This window comes from Herpailurus yagouaroundi, unplaced genomic scaffold (assembly GCF_014898765.1).
Source record: "Herpailurus yagouaroundi ecotype Mexico unplaced genomic scaffold, PumYag 67641, whole genome shotgun sequence".
In the NCBI taxonomy this organism is placed as follows: domain Eukaryota; kingdom Metazoa; phylum Chordata; class Mammalia; order Carnivora; family Felidae; genus Herpailurus; species Herpailurus yagouaroundi.
In genome coordinates, this window is record NW_024420442.1 from 403452 (window position 1) to 423146 (window position 19695).

A 19695-nucleotide genomic window follows, 5' to 3' on the forward strand; every position below is an offset into this window, starting at 1 on the left:
TTGCTGGTAATGAGAATTAGTTCTTAGATTTTTTTTTATTTCTCATAATCTGTATTCTGAGCCTGGGATCACAAATATATATATTTTTTCCTTTTCTTTGGCTATCTGAACTCTGTTACAGTCTTTAGGAGAGCAGAGGACCACACACATTCATAGCTAGAAGACTCTTCTGGTCTTCAGTGATGATTTTGCTAACTCCTTCATTTTATAGTGATGAAATTAAAACCCAGAAAGAGTCACATTTAGTTAAGTTTACACAGCCAGCTGGTGCATCTTGAATTAAGGTTTTTGAATCCCAAAATCAATAATTTTGTAGATAGCTATGAGATTGATAGATATGGAGATTATAACTATGTTTGGAATTTTGCTTCACTCTTATTTGCAACCTTAGGTACACATCTAGCATTTTCATAGAACCCAGACCTGCCACACTCATTTCTAAGATCCCCTTAACTCACATATGCATACAAAATGTGTCAAGTAAAAGCAGTTGAGAGATCAACATAACCACGTTGTTCATCTCTTAAAATGTACAGCTGCCTAAGAAATGAGCATTTCATTTCTAATGATTTTGTTAGAATAAGTGAAATAACCATTATCTACCATCTATCTATGTATGTATGTATCTATCTATCATCTATCTATCTTATCCTGCCTATCCATCCATCTATCCATCCGTCCATCCATCCATCCATCCATCCATTTTGCTTTCTACTGGCTTCCTGCCATTACAAAGTAATTATAATATAGATTATTATCTAACATCAAACTCTATTCTGAAGACCTAGTAATATTTTACTCCCTGACAACTTTTATTCCTATTGAAATTGGAAATAGATTACATACTTTTCAAGGGGGGAATTAGAGTTTTTAATTTCCATAAAAGAAACCAAGTATCAATTTATGATTATTTTCCTTAATAGCAATCATAGCTACCATTGAGCATCCTAATTGCTTTACAGATACTATCTTAGTAAATTCTCACACATCATCCCTAGGACATCAATAATAATAATTGTATATATTTTGTTCTTTTGATTTATTTTATCATCATCATCATCATCATCTTCATCACCATCTCCATTTTACAGATGAACAAACAGGCTTAAAAACGTTATATAGGGGCGCCTGGGTGGCTCAGTCGGTTGAGCGTCCGACTTTGGCTCAGGTCATGATCTCACAGTTTGTGGGTTCGAGCCCCGCGTCAGGCTCTGTGCTGATGGCTCGGAGCCTGGGCCTGCTTCGGATTCTGTGTCTCCTCCTCTCTCTGCCCCTCCCCTGCTTGTGCTCTCTCTCTCTCTGTCTCTGTCTCTCAATAATAAATAAACGTTAAAAAAATTTAAAAAAATCATTATATAAAGTGAAGTCAAGGACAGTGAGAGATATTGGATGTAAACTTCATTCTTCGCGACTACAGGGCTATGCTCTTTGTCACCATATTCTAGTGCCTGCCTTTCACTGAGCAGTCCTGTGTTTAGATGGACTAAAAAAACCCCCGCTTTTGCCCAAATCTTGGCCGGTCTTATTATTTGAAATCTACACAATTAGGGTTTTTTTTTTTTCCTTTGGGTCGTGTTAGATCTACAGAATTTCACTGTTAAAATGGATTCACTTTGATTCACTTCTATGATTAATTATTGTCCTTTAGCAATGATCTAGGAGGGGTACACTGTGAAAGGCAGATTGGTAAAGGGGTAGGATTAGATGACGTGAGGGGGAGGCTGTTAAAGACTTGAGGCCGGCTACATGAGGCTCTAATCAAACAAACACAGGATAAGGGAATTGGTGATCTAAGGGATGCCTTGTTAAGAATTGATATGTTTCTGTTGTCCCCAAATTGATGTGTAGAGTCAGTAGAATTTTCATCAGGATTGCAGCACGGTCTTCCTTAGACCTGGAAAGCCGATAGTAAAGCGTATGTGAAGGAGAAAAAGGCAAAAGAAGAAAGGTGTTTTTGAAGAAGTAAAGAACACCTGTTCTACCAGATATGAAACAATATCATAACGCTATAGGAATTGAAACAACGTGCTGTTCCATAGTCTCTGGTCACATTCTTTCTGACCAGTTGGGACAGTAGTCTCAGAAATAGATTCATGAACAGGGGCGCCTGGGTGGCTCAGTCGGTTAAGCGTCCGACTTCAGCTCAGGTCATGATCTCACAGTCTGTGAGTTCGAGCCCCACGTCGGGCTCTGTCCTGACAGCTCAGAGCCTGGAGCCTGCTTCGGATTTGGTGTCTCCCTCTCTCTCTGCCCCTCCCCCGCTTGCACTCTGTCTCTCTCTCTCTCTCTCTCAAAAATAAACATTAAAAATATGTTTACAAGTGTTCAAAACCATGTACCTTTAACTAAACCTTATGAATCTGTCAATATGTTTTCAGTTTTGACTCACAAAATTGAAATTGCATTTGGTTCAAATTGATAATGGAGAAATCTCCTACAACACTGAATGAAAAAAGGCAAGTTGTGCAAGTTTCCAAGGCATTAAGAAAACTTTTCTGTAAACTCCGGTAAATGCCGTGTTGTTTGGGTAGACACATTTATCTAGTTAAAAAATATAAAGGAGAACAAGGAAGTCATACACACACAAGTCAGGGTAGCAGTTACCACTGGAAGTTGAAGGGTGATGTCAGAAAAGGGTGCTTGGAGGCTTTCGAACACTGGTAACTTTTTCCTTTTTAAGCTGAGCAGTGGGTAGGTGGCGTTTACTTCCTTACTACTCATATTCACTCATTTGTATATATAAACATATTTTACAGAAGTATAACATTTAAAGTGCATGTTTTGAAATACTAAATTGCTTTTTCTTATAGGTTTGGAAAGACGCGGCCACTCAAATATTTTACTCCCTTTCGGTGGCTTGGGGCGGCTTAGTTGCTCTATCATCTTACAATAAGTTCAATAACAACTGCTTCTCAGATGCCATTGTAGTTTGTTTGACAAATTGCCTCACGAGCGTGTTCGCCGGATTTGCTATTTTTTCTATATTGGGACACATGGCTCATATATCGGGAAAGGAGGTCTCTCAAGTTGTAAAATCAGGTATGTAACGCTATATATTAATAACTTTGATTAATTCAGTGCAGCTCATTTAGGAAACACTAATACATTTTATAGCAATTTACTGAAAGCACTCAAGCAGGATTAAGGGCGTTGCATTTTCTTGCTCATTTCATCTTAGGTAATTTGATTGTTTTAATGATGTGGTACTTCTCGGATGATCTCGGAACACAGGACTATATTAGGGAACAATTGTTTAAGAAGATATTTTTATTGAATTCTGTTTAGTCCTTAACATGAACTACTTATTGTACAATCACAAGTATCAGGCATCATGCGTGCCTTTACCTGCGTTATCTTCATATATGTGTGTGTATATATACATGTGTGTGTTCATATATATATGACTGTATGAGTGCAAGTACAGTATTGTGTCTGAACTTTTAAGACACATCAGATCTCGTATAGATAGAAACCCAAGTGACTTTGAGTGTCCAGCTTTAAAGGAACCTGATTAATGAACTTCCTAGCTTTAAAGCCATTAGCTAGGGATGCTTAATTATCTGGCTGAGATTCTCAGGAAAAGAATTCTAGGGTCCTTAGTAGTAGGAATTCCTCCTTAAATTTTTATTTATGGCTAGCATTTGATGGAGAGACCAATGCAGGAGAATAGAATGTTAGGACTAGAAGGGACCTTATGGATAATCCAATGTCCAGCTCCTCACTTCCAGAGGAGGGACGGATAGTGACACAGTACAGGCTCACAGCTAATTCTCCTGAATGCAAGGCCAGTCCTCTGGGAGTCTGGAGAAACTCAACATACTTAAAACTAAGTACCACCTACTTGGAAAAAATTCAAAAGCACCTCTAAAATTAATATACATCAAATATGAAATAAGAGTCAGTTTCTAGTTTAGTTACATACAATCTTGCAAGTGTCCGTATACTAATTAAAATGCCGCTACAAATAGTGATTCCGGGTGAACATTTGGAGAGACGGCCGAAGACTAGAAAGGTAGTTCCATAAACATATCTTTCTCGATAGCGTAATTCTTTCAGACTTTCTAGGCTAAGGCGACTTCCTTTAGATTCCTGGAGTGTAAGACCGTCGTTATTCTTCACAAATCTTTAAAAACATGAAATTTGGTTAAACAAAATCGTTGAAATAGTTAAGATTTCTTATGTGAGACATGTGCCACTTAGAAAATTTTTCTCACTAGCGTAATTCTTGTCACGTGCTCACGTTATCGCATCAACTGAACAACCAAGTCAAATATTTTTAAAAGTGGAAATGAAATAGTTGCTCAAGAATGTATACCATGGATGGGGTTGCCAAATTAAAATGAAAGTTTTCTAGTATCTTATGTTGAAACTGTCCAAATATGTGAACTCTTTGGCAACTAATTTAAATTCCATGTCATACATTTTTCTTAGGTTTTGATCTGGCGTTCATTGCTTATCCAGAAGCTCTAGCCCAACTCCCAGGTGGGCCATTTTGGTCCATATTATTTTTCTTCATGCTTTTGACTTTGGGTCTCGACTCTCAGTTTGCATCCATTGGTAAGTAATCCTTCCAGGGTTAACATATCCCTCTTATATTTTACTCATGTTTCCCCTGCTTGAAAATATCCTTTTCCTATCCTTGTTGTCCTCGTCAGCTGTTACTCTTAGAGCCTGCAAATTCTTTCTAACTTGATTTTAAATACAGAAAAATACAAAGCACTCACGCCGTAGACACCCGAAAGGAACAGGCGTTTAAGACTTTATATTTGCTTCAGAAATGAAATTGAAGCTCCCTGTGTTTCTGTCCCGAATACGATTCACATTTCTTCCTTCCTAGCAGCAACTGTCACCACGGATTATGTGTGGCACTCAGTCTATGTTTGTAGACGCTACATATGTATCCATAAATAACACCTAGATAAAATTTTGTCACATAAACGTGAAGTCTCATAGCATACATGTCACCCTGACGGTTGTTTTTTTTTACATGTATTGTGAACCTTTGTTGACACGTGCTCATGTAGATCTAGTTAATTCACAATCTGTCCCCATAATGATGGCCATTTGGATTGTTTCCACTTTTAAAACTCACGCACATTAGTCTGGCACATGGCTCTGCGTACACATGGGGATTTTCCCTAGGGTACACAGCTAGAAATTCTGGAACATTCTTCATCGTATCACTCTTACATAAAATATTTTACTACTTAACTCTGCACAGTATAAAGTCTGGCTTTCTCTAGTTGACTTTCGAAGCCCTTGAACATTTTAAACCTGCATCTTAATCCTTTCGGTCATACAACCTTCTATTTTTAGCCAGGATTGTTTCACGAACCCATTTATTTCTTAAACCTGGAAGGCCTTTCTGTCTCCATGGTATTTATTCAAATATTCACCTTATTTAAAAGTTCTAGAATTCTTCCTTCCCCATAACCCTCTTGCAAACTACTTCAGCCCCAGAGATCTGTTACCTTGTAGTTACCACCAACGAAAAGCCTTAAAAAACAGACTAGAACCAACAAATGAAGAGGGCCGCGCTCGGTTTTTTATCAGAACCAACAAGTGGTGACTGCAAAGAGAAAGGACACTATGGATTTTTAAAAGCCGGGAGTAGGACCCAGAGTATATTCTCTTCACATATTTGTAAATGTGATTAATAGAAGTGGAATTCTTGGATTAAAACTATCGGCAAGTGAGTTGACATTAACCCGCCATTTTTCTCCCCTTCTGAAGAAACGATTACAACAACGATCCAAGATTTATTTCCCAAAGTGATGAAGAAAATGAGGGTTCCTATAACTTTGGGTTGCTGCTTGGTGCTGTTTCTCCTTGGTCTCGTCTGTGTGACTCAGGTATACTATAGTATTTTTACACAGACAAATCATTCGTTGGAATGTACTTCGTAATCCACATGAGGAAACAAAGGTTTAAGAGGATGTTCCATGACAAGTCTAAGTCTGCCTTGGATCAAGGGTTTATGAGTTTTAGCCCAGTTTTTTTTTCCCCATTATAGCACAATTTCAATGGGCAGTCTATTTTGAAGAGGGGAGGAGACCCAATAATGGACAACTTCGCCAATTACAATGAAGTCACATATCCCTTTTGCGATATTTAAAGCCACATTTGGTCTTTACATTTGAAAATGTTCTTGTTTCACATCTTAGCACAGGTGAAACCAAGGAGCATTTGTGAAAAGCAAATGAATAGATTCACTTTAAAGACTTCGTCAGTCATAAAAAGAATTAAAATATACTCAGAGGTGATTTGGTATTCTCTTTGTAGGCTGGAATTTACTGGGTTCATCTGATTGACCACTTCTGTGCTGGATGGGGCATTTTGATTGCGGCTATACTGGAAATAATAGGAATCATCTGGATTTACGGTAAACAGTAACTACAGAATTACCTACACATTTCATTACAGTAATTCAGTTTGGTTCCTTTTCATTATGTTTACCGTAATAGTAGAGTATAATATAACTGGGAAAATTGATAACAAAGCTACTGTAGTTAAAAGCGTATACTCCATTGCTGCGGTATAGGAAAATGTTTAGATAGAAAGATAATTCGGGGCCACGATGATTAAAGGAAGAAAATGTAGGGGCGCCTGGGTGGCGCAGTCGGTTCGGCGTCCGACTTCAGCCAGGTCACGATCTCGCGGTCCGGGGGTTCGAGCCCCGCGTCGGGCTCTGGGCTGATGGCTCGGAGCCCGGAGCCTGTTTCCGATTCTGTGTCTCCCTCTCTCTCTCTCTGCCCCTCCCCCGTTCATGCTCTGTCTCTCTCTGTCCCCAAAATAAATAAACGTTGAAAAAAAAAATTAAAGGAAGAAAATGTGAGCAAGGGCTGAACGTACTTTTTTTTTTTTTTTTTAAGGTGGGAACAGATTCATTGAAGATATAGAAATGATGATTGGAGCAAAAAAGGGCATATTCTGGCTTTGGTGGAGAGCTTGCTGGTTTGTCATTACACCTCTTCTTCTGATTGTAAGTATTAATATGCCATGAATTTGATATCAATAATATATATATTATTATATATAAATGTAGGGGCGCCTGGGTGGCGCAGTCGGTTGAGCGTCCGACTTCAGCCAGGTCACTATCTCGCAGTCCGTGAGTTCGAGCCCCGCGTCGGGCTCTGGGCTGATGGCTCGGAGCCTGGAGCCTGTTTCCGATTCTGTGTCTCCCTCTCTCTCTGCCCCTCCCCCGTTCATGCTCTGTCTCTCTCTGTCCCAAAAATAAATAAATGTTGAAAAAAAAAATAAAATGTTTAAATAAATAAGTAAATAAATAAATGTTATATATATATATATATAACATTTCTAATATAAACTTGAAGAATAATTCATATCAGAGACAATAAAGCAAACTAATGTCATAAATTAATGGCTTCCAACTTTTGCTTTATGACTGGCACCTGCAAGTGGCCTAAATTAAAACGCCTTTGCAATATTGCTTTTGAGGCTATAGGTTTAAACATTTACCATTTGAGAAAAAGAACAGGCTCCTATAGACTTACAGACCTTACATATTTAAAAATTCTCAATAGAATAAGTAGAAATGGTTCATTTGCCCGTTCCCTAAAAATACGCCGAGTCATCTACAATGTTCCTAACCTCTCTGCTAAGACGCAGGCTCTTGTCTTCAAGGAATGCGATCTAAATATGCAAATTGCTAAGAAGCAACACTCAGATTTTAATGCATAATTTTTCTCTGTATGGGAAGGTATTTACGATCTGAAATGGCTAAAAGAAACTCACCGCTGTCAACAGAGGCAATGGTTCATGTTAAATTCAACAATGGGTACTATTTAAGAACCGAGGGAAAGCAAAAGAGATCTTACTGGACAGACACGGCATAATAAACAGGAAACCTTTAAAGAACAGTTCAGCGCAGTAAATGACTGATTGACAAAAACATTTCACAGGATGGAGGATTACTGTCTTGGTAGAGATGGGGAGGTGGCAAAAATTCATAAGGGGACATCTGTTGGTTCTCACTGTCTTCATGCATTAAATAATTTGATCCAGAATTTGCTTCACATCTGAAATATTATGTTTGTTTTAGAGGGTGTTAAGATTTATTTATTTACTTATTTATTTACATTTCATAAGGTCAGTTTCAAGTAGCGAGCAGTTTGGGACTGGATGTACTCAATCAAAATATTTCAGACGCCCCATATTCTAGCTAAACGATTTTGACTGTGCTACTAAATATTGTTTTCCTCATTTGACAAGTCTCCATAATCAAATAAGCCCTTTATCAATTTAGAAGACCTCACTATACTTTTTAGCCAGCTAGTTTTCATCGATTACACAGCTTTGACAATGGGATTTAATTTCAAATGCAAAAGTATTAAATATTAAGGGTTATACATTACCATCTATTTTGTATAAAGTCATGTGAGGTCATGGATACTCTCCCGGATCCCTCATCCATTCTCTTGTAGTTATGTAAAAAATTATGGCAATTGGGAAATACATTTAAATTACTTAAATGAATGGAATTAACCTATTTAATTTTAATATTAAACTCGAATAGCTATTTGATAAAGATTCTTACATTCTATTTCTCCACTGGTTTTAGTAAAACAAAGACAGCTAAATCTAGAGAAACTAGGAGGTGACTCTGGCTTTTGTTTATTTAGTTTTGTTTGCTTTACAGATTTCTAAAGAGTTAGATTTAATGTGGCAACATGTCTAGATTTTTTTAAAGATTTTTTTTTTTTTATTTTTCAACGTTTATTTATTTTTGGGACAGAGAGAGACAGAGCACGAATGGGGGAGGGGCAGAGAGAGAGGGAGACACAGAATCGGAAACAGGCTCCAGGCTCCAAGCCATCAGCCCAGAGCCTGACGCGGGGCTCGAACTCCCGGACCGTGAGATCGTGACCTGGCTGAAGTCGGACGCTTAACCGACTGCGCCACCCAGGCGCCCCAAAGGTTTTTTTTTTTTTAACTTGACCTCAACTTCAGTCTTTTCACTGTTAAGATTCCGATTTCACTGCTTTGCCCATACATACATTGAGCTTGTTTTTCTCTGCCAGAGAGGCTGGAGGTGACGTGTGCTTTGGTAAATACGTACCAAATGTGTGTGAATGCGTGTGTGTTTCAGGTGTGGCGTAAGGACTGCCCTGTGCAGTGGGAGATAATAGAAACAATTGCTAAGCAAGGGAGCAAAGCCTGTTCACTAAAGGGTACTTTACATTCTCCTATACGCTGGCTAGCTTATGGCACGGAATAAAACCATACTATTGTAAATTAAAGTTAAAAGGTCAAGGACAGAAATTTTCAGGTATTATTTTACTTTCAGCCTGATATATTTCCTGAGAATTGAAACACATGTGGCACAAGTATTTATTTGCACCTTTTGCACAGATATGGAGGTGCTCGTTTTGGAAGAATCTATTCAAAGTCAAATGCAAGTTACTTAGATTGGTTCATTTAGAATTATCTTCTGGCTGGTTACTGGGTTATTTTAGTCGCTTGAGTGTATCTTCATTGTAATTGCTTTTGGTGGATTATTTCCAAGGAAGGGGATCAAATGCCTCACAGTTGGTGCAACAGAAATCACTAGTGCAATAAAGTCTAATCTTTAGCATTGTTTGTTCATACTTTATTTTCACAGGCAATTTTGATCTGGTCATTGGTGAAATTTCATAGGCCTAATTATGCCAAAATTCCGTACCCTGACTGGGGAGTTGCTCTAGGCTGGTGTATGATTATTTTCTGCATTATTTGGATTCCAGTTATGGCCGTCGTAAAAATAATTCAAGCTGAAGGAACTATCTTCCAAGTAAGCACATTTATATTATTTATTCTTTAAATAGAGTACTTATGATCCGCATGAAGATTACTCATACGGTGGTAAGAGGGGATTATGAGCCTTTAGGCTACTTCTACGCCTGATACAATCATCTGACTACTGTGTACATAACATTGCTTTATATTTATATATCTGTGTGTCTTGTACTAGATTATAAGCTCCTTTAGGGAGGAGTCCTATGTTGCTTGCTGCTGTATCCTCAGGCCCTATTAAGAGTGTTCGGCACGTACAAGTTATGCCATTTATACTTGTGCTGAGTTGTCCCTGAAGAGGACACGAGGCAAATGACCTTTTTGCTTTAGATCTACGATCTTCACTTTAAAAGCATTGTCCGGTTATAACGCATGTCCTAATAGCGTGTGCAGACTTGAAAAAGCCTGGTAAATGATCTCGCACCCCATCTAGACCCTGAGTGATCCCTCTTGCACGGAGGCCCAGGGGGATGGAGTTGATTAGGACATCTCACTAGGACAATGACTGGGACAAACGTCAGGAGTCAGGTTTTAAATAACTTCCCAAGCCCATCCAGATCAATGGTTTGACCCCAGGGTTCTCTTTCTTTGGTTCTCGAAACCTCGAAACCTCGCAGGCAGACACTGGATTAAATCCTCACCTGACTCTCACTCTCAGGGAAGAACAGCAATGTCGGAGAATTCAGTGAAAAGACGTGGAGTAATGGGCTCATACACTTCCTCTTAAAATCATTCGTAGGCTCGGTTATTTTTGTCTTGTAGTCAATGTAATTCTATTAACAACTAGTTAACTTTGAGTATCATTTTTTTTAGCACACTATATTAAGAATTTTGATGATCACTTTTGACTTTTCTGTGGTTCCTAGGTCATTTTGCTTAGCGAGGAAACTTAATATTCTGCAAAGGAAATACGGTTTGATATTTGATATGGTCTAAAACATGCTTTTTTTTTTTTTTTTTCTTTTCAGCGCATCGTAAGCTGTTGTAGACCAGCTTCTAACTGGGGTCCGTACCTGGAACGACATCGTGGGGAGAGATACAAAGACATGATAGATCCTAAAAAAGAGACTGACCATGAAATACCTACTGTCAGCGGCAGTAGAAAACCAGAATGAGATCTAATGTTTTAAACAGATGTGGTCATGTAAAGTGATAACTTTAGAATCAAGGAAAATTTTATTTATTTGTAGGTTAATTGAGTAGAAAAATGTATATACTATGTCCATAATAGTATAAACTTGTTTTCCCATTTAAGCAGGAATGTGATATAATGTGAATCTACTAATACTTAACAATGTGATTATTATATTTCTTTTTAGATCATCTATCTGTATAACACATACGCAGCTGTCTCTATTTCACAATAACACTTTTGTAAATATTACCATAATATTTTTCTAATATGCTGAAGACTTTATTTTGAGCCGGTTATTTAGAAAATTGTTATATTTTCTATTATACAAGTTTTAAAAAATTGTTTGCTGTATTTTCTTAGTATACAAGCTTTCTTTTCCATAAAGCTGGGGAAAATAAAATCAGTATATTTAAAAGAAAGTATTAAAGTTGAAGGCCTTATTCAACTATAAATGCTATACATATATGCGGAAAATGGACTGTGTATATGAGCACTGTAGTTTAATACAATGGCTTCGATCAAATCTAAGATCTTATGATTGTAATATATAGTTAAGAGATGAAGCAAAATGTTTGTCTTATTTGAGTAAGTTACTATGTACACGTGGTAACTTATTTACATACTTATAGGAGATAAATCTGTCAAACTTGTCAAGAATGAAGGAAGGCAATTAGAAAGTCCTATGTCCCAGTTTCCTTACAGAAGATAATGAAAACATATCATTGGCAGGTTCATACATCGATTAGGTATTACTGACCACTGGTTTAAACCTCACAGCCTGGGACGATGAACATTGCTGAAATATGCAAGAAACTTTTCAGCTATTCTTAAAGGTTCTTAACTAGGGCTTCAGAGAACATTTAAAACTGACATTATACATAGTATCTTTCTATGTGTATGTGTACATGCATTTTTCTGGGGAGAGAATGTACAGCTTTCAACAGAATACCAAAGGGATCTGTGGTTCAAAAAAGTTTACGAACTGCATCACTATTTCTTCTGGCTTTTTGTTGTTGGCAAGTGAAGAAGGAAAGGAATCATTTTACGCCTTAATTTCGGATACATTTTAAATTCCTTTTCCTCTTCTTTTCTACTGAAGATTAAGGGAGGAAGAGATTAAGGTATTAAATTTAGACTGGTAACTTATTTGGGGGAAGGGCCAGGAAGTAGGTAAACAGATAGGCTTATGATTGAAAAGTCTCAAGGAGCTATGTACAAATATATAACATAAACTTGTGTTCGGTATTTTAAGGATTTTCTTTGAGGGTAAGTCAAATGCTGTTAGTGAACTTCAACAGGTTAATTCCTCACTTACACTGGATTTTATAAAATATTGGAAATAGATGGCTGATGAGAGTTTAGAAATACTTTTTCTGATTCTTAGTCCACATTACACTACATGCATCCCATCATTATATTTTGGTGCCATCGGAGGCGTCGATTTTTCACCAAATAGAAAAACGCGTGCCATTTTCTATAGGTGAATCTTGCAATTCAGGGGAGCGTTAGGCACATTTCTAAGGAAATGATACCAAATTGGTGGGGGAGAGGGTGATGGGGAGGCAATCCCTTTCAAGAGCTGACTGCAAGGAGTAAAGAGTTTGTGTGACTATCTCGGCAAGTGTATAAAACGAGATCTTAACAATGCCTGTCAAATTTTAGGGTGCTCCATGACAGCTCCTGTTAACACAGATTCAACAGTGGTGAGGGAGTATCCCATGAATAGAGTTCCATCAGATCCTACTTCTTTTTTGGTTTTAATTTTTTTTAATGTTTATTTATTTTTGAGAGAGACAGAGTGCGAGCAGGGGTGGGGCAGAGGGAGAGGGGCAGAATCCGAAGCAGGCTCCAGGCTCTGAGCTGTCAGCACAGAACCCGACGCGGGGCTCGAACTCACGGACCGCGAGATCGTGACCTGGCTGAAGTCGGATGCTTAACCAACTGAGCCACCCAGGCGCCCCAAGATCCCATTTCCTTTAGTGCAAAAAGACATTTGCAATATTTTATTGTACACCAAAACTCTTTTTCACACGTGAATGAAATTAAAATCACTATATCTTAACTATATTTTTACTGTAGCTTATTTTTTTAAAGCAAACCTTTGGACCTGTTATTCTCTATTGTGCTTTCATTCCTTGCCCAGTACGTTTATCTATTTTATATAAATATATAATAAACATTTATACATATTAAATAACATATTTACATATATATAATATATATATAGATGTATACACATATAAAACATGTAATCAATTCTTTAAATGTCAGTAAAAGCGAATTTATAAATGTCTGGATTTTGTACCTGACTTGGCAACCCCTCCCCTTCTAAACAACAATTCATGTGGTATGAATACATATAATCAAATGAATTCACTCAAAGTGCTTTTAATGATTGCCTTCACTCTCATTACATTCTCTAAGCCTGTCAGTGGATTTACAGTTAGCTAATGTACCATTTAAACCCTTGATAATTAGGAAATGTTCCAATTCAGCCAGCTTGTATTCCACGATCCTGAGGTTTATCAATATTCGCTTCTGCATGGCTATCGTGTGTGGGGAATTAATTAAGATACCACGAGAGATGCTGTCGACTGAAAGATTATCAGTATTGCTCTTAGTTGACCCAGTAGAAGAGGTTGCTCTTACTAGTGCAAGAGAGGTCGAACTGGATGACATTTCACCAACGCTGCTCTGTAAGGGAAGGACATTATACATATGTAGGTTATTGAGTCTAGCAATTTCCAAATACAGCTGATGTTTGAACACAGTGGGAGGTTAAAGACATTGATTCCCTGGGCAGTCAAAAACCCATATGGAACTTTTGACTCCCCCCAAACTTAACTACTAATAGCCTATTGTTGACCAGAAGCCTTACAGACAGCATAGTCGATTAACACGTATTTTGTGTCTGTATTACATACTGTATTTTTACAATAAAGTAAGCTAGAGAAAAGAAAATGTTATTAAGAAATTGTAGGGGGGGGCGCCTGGGTGACTCAGTCAGTTAAGCATCTGCCTTCGGCTCAGGTCATGATCTCACAGTCCGTGAGTTGGAGCCCCACATCCGGCTCTCTGCTGTCGGGGCAGAGCCCCCAGTGGATCCTGTGTCCCCCTCTCTTTCTGCCCCTCCTCTGCTTGCTAGCGTGCATCTGCTCTCTCAAAAATAAACAGAAAACTTTAAAAAAAAATTAAAAAAAAGAAAATAGTAAGGAAGGGGAAATACATTTATAGTAGTGTACTGTATCAAAAGAAAATCAGAGTATAAAGACCCACGAAGTTCAAACCTATGTTGTTCAAGGGTCAACTTGAACTATCAAATAAGATGCTTAGTCTTGGGTAGCAAAATGAACTGATTGTCCCCCCCCCTAAGTGATTGAAAATCCGTTGAACAACAACACTGATTTGGAAATACACTCTTCCCAAAGACTGAAAAAAAAATTTGTATAAAGTAGCCTCTTAATATCAAAATGTTGTATTTTGGGCTTACATTTCCTGGACAGTCCAGTAGGTTTATACTTGGACCCTGATCCTTATCTCAGAGGACCACTAAAGCCCTAAAGTCATTTGCAACTTTAAATATCACCAGGAAACCCACAGTTTGAACTGAATTATTTGCGAATGCCCAAAAACCTGTCATAAAGATGGCTGAAACCAGGGGAGAAAGACGCAAACCAACCTAAGGGGTAGTAGAAGCTAGAGAAGGAATAGATTCTTAAAACAGGAGGCGACGGCGGAGCGTGGGCCCTTTCAGCTCTACTTTTCAAGTGGATGAAACGCTGACCATGTTACTTAGTGACTTGGGGCTTTTTCCAACAGACCACGGCTGTCGAATGGTTGGTCAAGAAGAGGGAAGTGCGGGGGTAAACATCCGGGACTCTTCGAAGAATGAGGCGACCTCCCCTTACTCTTAGTTTACTGTTTTAGTATCTTTCTATTCACAAACACCTCCCTCCCCCTCCACCGACCACCTGACTGCATCCAATTCCAATTTCTCTTACACACTTTACCTGAAAGCGGCTCTTCCAGACGACAAGCAGTAAAGCGAACACGATAAAACTCAGTAGAAGCAACAGCATGCTCATGTTTTCTCTTCGGCCTCTCCTCCCCTCTAGGCCACGGAGGCACAAGACTGGCAGTTGGGAAGCAGGGGACCCTAGTCGTCCCCCCGAGTATGGAAGCCACGGGCCACGATGCTAAGCGTCCCGCACCGCTCGGTGCAACTGGGAGTCGCCTCAGCCTTTGGCTTCACATAGTCTAACAGGCGCGTGCCGCCCTCACAATTGAGCGCTTCCGTGAGGGCGCTACGTCACAATCTGATGACGTCAAACCCGGAAGCAGGCGGTACCTGCCATGGCCTACCTGGGTGCTGCGTCAGGTTGTTGGCGAGGGCCGCGAGAGGCAACGGGGGCGTTTGGGATTTCCGGGCAGCTGAAACAGGGTAGAAACACAGACGCCAAACGGCCTGATGAAACACGAGTTTTATTTTATTTTATTTTTTTTTAAATTTTTTTTTTCAACGTTTATTTATTTTTGGGACAGAGAGAGACAGAGCATGAATGGGGGAGGGGCAGAGAGAGAGGGAGACACAGAATCGGAAACAGGCTCCAGGCCCTGAGCCATCAGCCCAGAGCCCGACGCGGGGCTCGAACTCGCGGACCGCGAGATCGTGACCTGGCTGAAGTCGGACGCTTAACCGACTGCGCCACCCAGGCGCCCCGAAACACGAGTTTTAAACAGTGCTCGTCCCTCCTTTTCTTTCTCGCTTAAGACAGGTTTGTCTTTGCTGCAAGCCACTCCGTTCATTTCAAAAGCAAGTCCAGAAAGATTTGGAGGTACTGTGAGAAGCAGTTACCCACAAACTGTGTAAGTCTTTGCCAGAAACCTCCTCCACACTCCCATTGCTATTTTAGGAGTCGTTCCAACCCTAGCCGCATTGGGCTAATTATGTGCCCTCGTGTTACTGTACCGTCTAAAAAGTAATTCCAGGGACATCCTCCCATGTAATTCTTACAATAACTTCGTGCTATAGGAATTTTTTCAGACTGTGCCCACTTCAGAAGTGCAGAAGCAGGTTCAGGCATGAAGTAAACTCACTGGGAACCAGGAGCGAAAGCAGGACTTGAATCCATAGAGGTGAGTCCTGAGATAGCCACCCCCATTCGCTTGCCCTCATCCGGATCCTCAGGACCTCTGCCCGTACTTGCTGACTTGTGAGCATCAAGTATTTCATATTTCCCACTCAAGGAATTGAACAGTGTATTCCGATTGATATTAGTGCGAGCCGATAGGGAGAGAAATCACTGTACCTGACAGGAAATGCACAAGAAATTCGGGTAGATGTACAAGATGACAACGAACGAAACACTCAGAGCTAAAGGCAATAGCCAGGGTCGTCTCAAGATGAGTGTCACCCTCCAACCCCTAGCTGCTTGGGGAATAACTCACATCTTCATATCGATAGGAAGGAGAGGAACTATACACTTTTCACCTTCAACGTATTTCCCAGTTATGGTTTCAAAGCTTTACTTCTTCAACGCCCATGTCAAGGGTGGGCACCGTGATGTATTCTGGGGAAACGAATATGAGCAAAAATAAGGTGCTCTGTTCACCTTCGTTTCATCAAATGAAATGGAGTGTAGCCCAGTAACGTTGTCTCTGACCAAAGCATTTTGAATTTTGATCCTACTGGAATCCAAGGGAACGCTTCGAAGCACTTACAAAATATTCTCTTAAAGCACATTACAGTCCTGTTGCTAATCATTGATTTTTTTTTTTTCATTTATTTTGTATTGCGGTAAAATATACAAAACAGAGAATTTCACGTTTTAACGAACTTTTTTAATTCTTTATTTTTTAAATGTTTACTTATTCTTGAGAGACAGAAAGACAAGAGCATGAGCAGGGGAGGAGCAGAGAGAGACAGGGAGACACAGAATCCGAAGCAGGCTCCAGACTCCGAGCCGTCAGCACAGAGCCCGACGCGGGACTCGAACCCATGAACCGCGAGATCATGGTCCGAGCCGAAGTCAGACGCTCAACCGACTGAGCCACCCACGTGCCCCACATTTTAAACAATTTTCAGCGTGCACTTCTGTGGCTGTAAGTACACTCGATCCCCACCATCTCTCTTTCATCTTCCCCAACTGAAAATCTATACTCATTAAACACTAATTGCCTATTGTCCCCTCCATCCAGCCCCTCGAAATCACCATTTTTACCTTCTGTCCCTCCAAATTTAGGTAGCATAGCTACCACATGGGAGTAGAGTGAGTAGACGAGTAGAGTGACACAACATTCGTCATGTTGTGCCTGGCTTATTTCACTTAACATAATGTCCTCAAGTTCCATCCATGTTGGGCCATGTGTCAGAATTTCTTTCCATTTAAGGCTGGCGAATGTTTCACAGTTTGTTTACTCATTTATCCACTGATGGACACCATGTCGCCTCCACCTTTTGGTCCTTGTAAATAATGCTGCTATTAACATGGGTTATTTGTATGTTTTAGATAACAGTCCTTCATCAGATACGGCTTTTGCAAATATCCGCCCCCGGTCAAATGGCTTGTATTTTCCCTTTTTTTTTGACAAGGTCTTTCACAGAACAGAAATGTTTAGTATTAAGAAAATCCAGCTTATCAATTCTTTCTTTCATGAGTAGGGCCTTTGGGGTTAAATCTAAAAAGTCATCACCGAATCCAGGGTCATCTAGATCTCTTCAAATCCACAATCCTTGGTTTAGGTTTTTCCCCTCTATTATTTTCATCTTTCTGCCAACATTGAATTTAGTCTGTTCTTTTTCTCGCTCTGTTACTGTTCCTAAGAATAGGTGACGCCATGTTTCTCTCAAGTTCACGTGAAACGTTCTTCGGATAGGCCATATATGTCAGGTCACAAAACCCGTCTTAATAAATGTAAAAACACCGAATCATACAAAGTATCTTTTCTAACCTCAGTGGGTGAAACCGGAAATTAACAGCAGAAGGAAAACCGGCAAATTCACAAACACGTGGCAATTAAACGACAGGCTGTTAAACAACCAATGGCTCAAAGAAGAAATTAGAAAGGAAATTAGGAAATATCTTGGTGCAAATGCACATGAAAATACAGTATACCAAAGTTTGCGAGATGCAGCGAAATCAGTGCTGAGCAGGAAATTTATGGGCTTTAGTGCTTCCTTTTTAAAAAAGGACTTAGGGGCACCTGGGTGGCTCAGTTCATGATCTTGTGGCTCGTGAATGCGAACCCCGCCTCGGGCTCGCTGCGGTCTGCCTGTCGTTGCAGAGCCCACTCCAGATCCTCTGTTCCCTTCTCTCTGCCCCTTCCCCACTTGCTCTCTCCCCAGAATAAATAAATATTAGAAAAACAGATTTCAAATACATTTTATTTTTTTAAAATTTTTTTTTTCAACGTTTATTTATTTTTGGGACAGAGAGAGACAGAGCATGAACGGGGGAGGGGCAGAGAGAGAGGGAGACACAGAATCGGAAACAGGCTCCAGGCTCTGAGCCATCAGCCCAGAGCCTGATGCGGGGCTCGAACTCACGGACCGTGAGATCGTGACCTGGCTGAAGTCGGACGCTTAACCGACTGCGCCACCCAGGCGCCCCTCAAATACATTTTAAAAAGACTTAAATCAACAACTTAACTTTACACTCCCTTTTGATTACTAGCTGCATGAAATACCTTTTTCCATCTTTTTACTGTCAATCTCTGCATGTGCTTATATCTTAAAATTCCTCCCTTTGGGGCGCCTGGGTGGCTCCGTCGGTCGAGCTTCCGACTTCGGCTCAGGTCGTGATCTCGCGGTCTGTGAGTTCGAGCCCCGCGTCGGGCTCTGCGCTGACAGCTCGGAGCCTGGAGCCTGCTTCGGATTCTGTCTCCCTCTCTCTCTGCCCCAACTCACTCGCATTCTGTCGCTGTCTCTCTCAAAAATAAATAAACAGGGGCGCCTGGGTGGCTCCGTCGGTCGAGCGTCCGACTTCGGCTCAGGTCACGATCTCGCGGTCCGTGAGTTCGAGCCCCGCGTCGGGCTCTGGGCTGATGGCTCGGAGCCTGGAGCCTGTTTCCGATTCTGTGTCTCCCTCTGTCTCTGACCCTCCCCCGTTCATGCTCTGTCTCTCTCTGTCCCAAAAATAAATAAACGTTGGAAAAAAAAATTTAAAAAAATAAATAAATAAATAAATAAATAAATAAACAAACAAACATCTAAGCAAATTAAAAAATAAAATAAAACTGCTCCCTTTTAGGCAACATATACTTGGATTCTGTTTTTAATCCTTTCTGCCAATATATAGCTTTTGATTTGGGTGTGTATTTACATTTGAAGTAATTACTGGTGTGAGCATTTACTTCTAGCACTTTATTTTTTTTTGTTTTCTGTACCTCTTAAAGCTTTTTTTGCCCCTCCTTTTCTCCATTATTGCCGACTTATCTTCAGTTCATTTTTTTGTAGCGACACATTTTGATTGTTTTCTTATTTCCTTTTGTAGATATTCAATAGGTATTTTATTGTGGTTATATGTAACCACATAGAACATCCTAAAGTTATGATCATCTGTCTTAAATTGATACCAAAATTAATTTCAATTGCTTACATAAGCTTCCCTCTTTTATAACTCTGCTTCCTGCTTCCGCTTTATGTTATCGATGTCACAAATTACATCTTTAGATGTTGGATACCCACTTACATAGGTTTATAATTACTTTTCACGATGGTGCCTGTGTAAATCCTGTAGAAAATAGCAAAGTGGCATCACAAACCAAAA

General features: G+C 39.8%; 2 protein-coding genes across 3 annotated transcripts in view; one reads left to right on the forward strand and one right to left on the reverse strand.

Moving 5' to 3' along the window:
• Nucleotides 1-12727, forward strand: part of SLC6A14 (solute carrier family 6 member 14) — a 25931-nt gene extending 13204 nt beyond the window's left edge. Inside the window, exons 8-14 of the mRNA XM_040467973.1 lie at nt 2811-3039; nt 4432-4557; nt 5734-5852; nt 6283-6382; nt 6873-6982; nt 9623-9790; nt 10761-12727. Of these exons, the coding sequence (XP_040323907.1) occupies nt 2811-3039; nt 4432-4557; nt 5734-5852; nt 6283-6382; nt 6873-6982; nt 9623-9790; nt 10761-10907 (999 nt within the window). The 3' untranslated portion in view covers nt 10908-12727. The remainder of the gene's footprint in view (nt 1-2810; nt 3040-4431; nt 4558-5733; nt 5853-6282; nt 6383-6872; nt 6983-9622; nt 9791-10760) is intronic.
• A 188-nt stretch (nt 12728-12915) lies between these two features.
• The window catches only part of CT83 (cancer/testis antigen 83), a 60158-nt gene continuing 53378 nt past the window's right edge, over nt 12916-19695 (reverse strand). Inside the window, exons 1-2 of one of the 2 annotated variants that reach the window (XM_040467959.1) lie at nt 14938-15236; nt 12916-13621 (exon numbers count right to left, since the gene is read on the reverse strand). In XM_040467959.1, coding sequence (XP_040323893.1) covers nt 13316-13621; nt 14938-15012 — 381 coding nt within the window. In that variant the 5' untranslated portion in view covers nt 15013-15236 and the 3' untranslated portion in view covers nt 12916-13315. Of the gene's footprint in view, nt 13622-14937; nt 15237-19695 lie in introns of those variants that run through there. The other variant, XM_040467958.1, reaches the window with a different exon arrangement.